At 39.8% G+C, this 6,658-nt stretch overlaps 1 protein-coding gene across 1 annotated transcript; it reads left to right on the top strand.

The window, feature by feature from the left end:
* Positions 1-2,372: 2,372 nt before the first annotated feature.
* On the top strand, positions 2,373-5,784 carry ubiad1 (UbiA prenyltransferase domain containing 1). The gene is made up of 3 exons (XM_034590234.1): positions 2,373-2,577; positions 3,498-4,120; positions 4,849-5,784. Exons 2-3 carry the CDS (start codon positions 3,556-3,558, stop codon positions 5,334-5,336), a joined length of 1,053 nt encoding a protein of 350 aa, XP_034446125.1. The 5' UTR covers positions 2,373-2,577; positions 3,498-3,555; the 3' UTR covers positions 5,337-5,784.
* The last annotated feature ends 874 nt before the right edge of the window (positions 5,785-6,658 follow it).

A 6,658-nucleotide genomic window follows, 5' to 3' on the forward strand; every position in this document is an offset into this window, starting at 1 on the left:
GACAGGAACATTGCAGGTGAGTATACACATGACGCTCTCTGGAATGGAAAAGCTGAATTATAGTTTGGAGTTATGCCATATGCAGAAGTGACACTGGGGCCCATGGTTGGGTGATGGATTGTACAAAGTACAAACAGTAAACATTTCATACTGAAAGCATCTTGTCTTTTGCACAAATTTGGTATTTTAGGTGCAGTCTTTTTCTGCAATTGATGCATGCAAAGACAAGTGTTTCCATTTACCATTTCATTAATTAACTTTGATAATAAACTTTTATTTATGTGGCACTTTTGTTAACAATGTTACAGACTGCTTTACAAGGACGAAAAAATGAATTCAATCTGTGGATCTTAGTGGTCAAGAAGGCAGGTCAATAGGTCTGAAAGGTCTGAAAGGTATCGTGGTGCAAGGACATTTAAGGCCTTAAAAGGGAGCAGTTGTAATTTAAAATCATTATGAAATTTAACAGGGAGCCAGTGTGGAGAAGAAAGCACATATGTAATGTGGTCATGTCTTTTTGTCTCAGTGAAAAGCTGGGCAGCAGTGTTTTGTATTAATTGAAGATATAGGGAGCTCTGGCTGAAACCGGAGTAAAGTGCATTACAGCAATCAAGGCGAGATGATACAAAAGCAGATACAAGTTTGAGAATCAGCAATTGATAATAACGACTTGAATTTAGAGATTGTCTGGTGGTGAAAGTACAACATTCTTCACTAGGGCATCAAAACAGAATTTGAAGTGAAAATTATCCCAGCATGCTGCTTAACATTATTCAAGGTGCAGGTGGAATTAAAGGTTCAATGTGTAGAATTTAGTGACATCTAGTGGTGAAGTTGCATATAGATGTATTAAAATATTGCCTGCACAGATTAATTCTGATTATTAAGAATGCAGTAGTGTGAAGTAGTCATGCTGTCATGATGCATCAGAACAAGTCATAGAAAACGTTCTCAGTAACACAAGTCCTTTCCTACTATGACTATGGAGTCAAAATGTTTGCTGTAAAAATAGATCATTAGCTCTAGCTACATTTTCAAAATGGGTGGTTTCATGTTAATTTAAAGCATCCCAGAAGAACTGTTGCATGGTTTAATAAAACTTCTAAACTTCTGGCATCAAACGGCATGTTTTCAAGCGAAGCAATTCTGCCTCAGACACTCTCAACAGATTCACTTTTGGTAGCCACGTGGTTGTGTTATGGTTCAGCTTTGGCCAAATACATTTATTCTCAATTCTGGTCAATAGCTTGTTTAATTACTGGCAAAGGAAATTAGGTTGTATCCAGAACTGTGTCCTAATCCCAACCAGTCCTCTCTGTTCCCATGATGCTATGCAGCTCTTCTTGGAAGGTCCAGATCATCTTTTAAATTACATAGCTGTATTCCACCATTGTCCACAACAACATACATCATCTGTCCACTGACCCTGCCACCCTCAACCCTACGTTGGACTATGAACAATGTGGAAAACTAGATTTAATTATAAGCTGATTTCACAGGGCCCTTGTCATTATTTTACTTGACTCCTTATATTGGATTTACTACAGCGGGATTTTTGTTAGATTAAACTCCTATTGTAAGGCAAGATGAGGTAAGTTTATTTGTATAGCAAATTTCAACAACCAGGCAATTCTTAATACTTTACATAATATCTAAAAGGCATCATAACAAATTGTAAAATTAACATAAGACAATACATGAATGCATTTGAATATAAATAAAATAGAGTTGTACGTAGAATAACAATAACTAAAATAATAAAAGTATTTGTGGAGTGTAAGTAATAAGTAAATACTTGATTCAATAAAAAGAAAAAGAGGTTCCACGTGTGGAGCCTTGAGGAACCCCACATGTTATTTCTCTCCACTCCAATGTTTAATTACAAAATAATAGCAAGAAATATTATATTCAGTCTGTAAGCCATCAACTCCACCGTGCTTTGGTAAGTGGCTGCATGAATGTGTCTCAGTCATGCACATTGGGAAACTGAAACCAAATAACGTCAATGCAAATGTGAGGAATCTTGGGGTACTCTAATTTACCTCATTTCTATTTATATATTGTTTTTTATTTGTTTTTCCATCTCTTTTTTTTGTTGCTTTGTGTTCCTGTACTTGACTGGATTTACCAATTGCATGTTGATGATGTGCATTACTTTTTTGTATTTGTAGCAAGTGTTACAACTGACCAGTTCGCCCACTTCTTTATATTCCGTGTCCTGTGGTGTATTTAATTTTGCCTTCATTTTATGGTTCTGTGGTCTATAAAGTCCAATGTGGTATGAAAAATTACTCTTCTCTGAGATTTAATGTTTTCTTGTTTAGTACTTTTTATTTACCGGAGTAAAACACAAGCCGGAACCTTGTGCGAGCGATGATGCGTTTCCTTCGAACCTGTGTGCGACGGTGCACTTGCAGCGGAGGAAATGGCGCCCGTCATGTACAGCAGTGGCCAGCCAGTCAAGTATCCTCCAAGTTGACACGTACGCTGAGACACGGAGCGGACTCTGCGGGCCACAGAAACATGTTTGCAAGCAGAGAGGAGCCCGGGTGGTGTCGGACACGGAGGACATAGCTGGTAAGTAGCTGCTGTCCCCGCACACAGAACATTAGCTCTGCGGCTAGCGTGTTAGCTCTAATCCCATAATCTCAACAGCTAGCCAGGGGTTGTTTGCACCTCCCGCGGATCGGTGTCCTTATCTGGTGCCTCCACCTTGTATTTCCCTCTGTGTGAGAGCGGGAGATGTGTAATAGTTTAATCCCACGTGTGTTATAATAAGATCACCAACGAGCCAATGTCAGTTCAGCTCAGAAACCACCCACATGACTTTTACTGTTAGAAACGGTCTCGCTCTCTGTAACCCCTGGGTCTGCTGGGGACCACCTGATTACCACTTCTGCTGCAGCAATTGGACATGTAACTATTAAACTGTGTGCACTTTGTGTTTGAGTGAATTGGTCAGTGGCCAAAAACAAACGTCCTCTCTTAAATGGTCAGACTATGTGCAGTAAGAGTTTGTGTGGCATACTTTGTGTTTCCAATGCACTGTCAACCATCTCGTGTTTCTTCTGATTAAATAATAACAATGATAACTTTATTTATAGGGAGGACTTTTCAGCTCAAAGTACCAAGTGCTGTACCACAGGGAAACAAATGGTTAAAATTCAGAAGGAATAATAAAATAATAAGAGAGACCAATAATAGCCGGGCATCCCAAGTAAATAAGGAACATTTCGTCTGAAAATATTTTGTTTTTAGAAAAGACTGAAAAGAACACACCCTCTCAGACGGCTTTGTTTCCTTAGGGAATTTCTGATTGGGGCTGTCCCACTAGTTTTCAGCCTAGAAAAGGCTTAAAAGTTATCAATACAATCTTAAAATCCATCCCAAAAATAAACTGGGGGCCAATGTGAAAATGATAAAACAGGTATGATGTGATCATATGTCTTAATTCTAGTTCCTAACCTAGCTGCTGTAATTTGTTTTTATTCCTGCAGGAACATCAAACTCTGGCATCTGGGAACATCACTGCTTCTGTAGACACCTTGCACAGAAATGGCCAAAGAGCCGATACAAAGCAGGGCAGAGACATTATCTCTGGCTGGATCTAATGGTCACAGTGACCTACAATGGCAGACTGGCATGAATAACATGACCAATCACCCTCCAGGAGCCACAAACCACAAGTCGAAGATGGCCCGCGTCGCCTCACATGTCAGGCTTAAGTGTGCCGCATACGTGCTGGCGCTGAGACCGTGGAGTTTCAGTGCCTCGCTCACGCCAGTGGCCCTCGGCAGCGCCCTGGCCTACAAACTTGATGGCTCTGTGGACTTGGTCATCCTGATGGTGTGTGCGGTGGCCGTCCTCGTAGTCCACGGGGCAGGCAACCTTGTGAACACCTACTATGACTTCTCCAAAGGGATTGACCACAAGAAGAGTGACGATAGGACTCTAGTGGATGAAATTCTGGCACCGCAGGATGTTGTCATGTTTGGAGCGTTGTTATATTCTTTGGGGTGTCTGTGTGCCACCCTGCTCTACTTCCTGTCCACACTCAGACTGGAACATCTAGCTCTTATTTACTTTGGGGGACTATCCAGCTCATTTTTATACACTGGAGGTGAGTAAATCAAAACTTGTATCTCTTGGATTGCTGCCTCAGTTGATAAGCCACCTCAGTCACCAAAAGCACACACACATTCACTCACACATGGAGAGGCATACATATTTTATTTAAAATACACTCTGCAATATTGCATGTTAATGGCTCCTTTTGCCAGAAAAATGTTGCTCTTTGAAAAACACCAACTTGAGTTTGATGCTCAAAAAGTTCATATTTTTCTTGCATGTGTGACGTACACAAAATGTGTGGGTACAAAAATGCAATGTATACAAAAGATGGTCTAGTTTTGACCCTTTGATTTGAAATGTCAATACACTTAGCTCAGAGGTGTATAGTGCACACCTTCCATCAGCGTCAACATTTATTTAACAAAATACAGAACTGTGCTTCTTGTTTTAATGCTCACTTCGTGATTCACATGACAGTTTACTAGATTTCATCCAAGAAGTGAAACAAATGTTGGTTTAGTTCTCATGGGAAGTAATACTCACCCTATGAAAACACTTGTATAGTTGTCTATTGTAGCCCTGGAGGAGCTTTTGCAAGTCTGAGTAAATAACCCTGATGACATCATTTTATCATCATCATCCGATGACGTCAGATGCTAATCAATAATTTGTAAAAACAGATGCGACCCTTCTACCCCTCTTTGGTATTTGATGATAAGGTGTGGACGACCACTAATGAACTAGTCAAATATCGCCTCTGTTTGCTCTTTTCCCCAGGCATCGGCCTCAAGTACGTGGCACTTGGGGACGTGGTAATCCTCATCACCTTCGGCCCTCTGGCAGTCATGTTTGCCCACGCAGTACAGGTCGGATACCTTTCAGTGCTGCCGCTAGTGTACGCCGTCCCGCTGGCGCTCAACACAGAAGCCATCCTCCATAGCAACAACACCAGAGACATGGACTCTGACAAGCAGGCAGGCATCGTCACCCTGGCCATCCTCATAGGTCCTACGCTCTCCTATGTCCTCTACAACCTCCTGCTCTTCGTCCCCTATGTGCTTTTCTGCATCCTCGCCACCCGTTACACCATCAGCATGGCGCTGCCTCTGCTCACGCTGCCAATGGCCTTCCCCTTGGAGAGGCAGTTCCGCAGCCGATACTACGCCAAGATCCCCCAGAAGACGGCCAAGCTCAACCTCCTCATGGGACTTTTCTATGTGTTTGGAATCATCCTGGCACCTCCTGGTAGCTTGCCATTACTGTGATTCTCTAGGTTTGATATTTCAATTTTGTTGTTTTAACACAGACTAGTTTATGTCTCTCCTTGTATTTGTACAAAGCTATCTGAAGACTTTCACTGGCTTTAATTTATTGTCTAATTTATACGTTGAGCAGAGATTTAGTTTAGGTCCTCGTCTGTGACACTGAAAGCCTAATCCTTTTTTTTTTTTTTCAGTATTAAGCCACATGTTGGTAAAATTAAGAAATGTTGGTGTTATTTGTAGAGGTGGACAACATTTTCATAGGTAAGGACAGACAATAAACCAACAGTTGCCATAATTTTAAAGACACAATATGTAACATTGATACTTCCTCAATAAAACGTTATTTTTAACATTGTACTCTGTACGGTACATACTGTTCATTGACATTTTCTTTCTTTCTGAGCCAAATATACCTTTATGAGATTGTAATAAAACTCACTGCTGCTGATGTTCCATGTCATCATTCTGGATCAAGGAAGATAGTGTTTCTTTAAAACAAAACACATATGACAGTTTCTTTGGAATATTGACATATGAGGTTACATTCGAGAAGACCAGAATACATATCTTAAAGCTATAGAATTGTTATATTACAACATCTCCATTCAAAATGTTTGATGGAATATGGATTGCAGGGTGAACTCCATTAATGTGGAGAACTGTATCATTGTAACAAAAATTAAGGCCAGGTCATCGAGTTACTACCTGCAGCTGTGGACACTCAGAGCAGCATACATTCTCCTATAGAAACATTCCTCTTGTATGTGAAATGAGAAATACAAAGTTGGCTTTGACCATTGACAGAATACATAGTTACGACATATTGCTACAGAAAACACTTCATAGTTTCATGTGTGTCCAGACACCAAGAGCAAACACTACAGATATAGTAGTAGAATACAGCAGATACAATAGTATTTTATTTTTTTATTACAAGTTCCTTGTAAGTTGACAAGCAGCATTACTCCTTCACCTAATATTTTTTAATATTATATAGATAATTTGTTATTCATATATTAAAAATATTATTCATTTTGCACTGAAAAGTTTTGTCTTTAATTGACTTTCTATGGATGACATGGTCTGTATTGCTAGGATATGTCAAATATCTCATGAGATAAATATCCATCAAAGTTGCAGCATTTATAATTTCTAATTATAAATTATATCAAAAATTGAATATGCATAGTGGTGTTTTTGTCAGCAGGAGGCGATATTTGACAACCGTTAAATCAACATGGACAGCTGTTATGTGCTTTGTGGAATTATTGTTAACGTCCCTATTTATGCACCCTAATGTAACTGGTGGGTTTGATGTGGAT

This window comes from Hippoglossus hippoglossus, chromosome 7 (assembly GCF_009819705.1).
Source record: "Hippoglossus hippoglossus isolate fHipHip1 chromosome 7, fHipHip1.pri, whole genome shotgun sequence".
In the NCBI taxonomy this organism is placed as follows: Eukaryota; Metazoa; Chordata; class Actinopteri; order Pleuronectiformes; family Pleuronectidae; genus Hippoglossus; species Hippoglossus hippoglossus.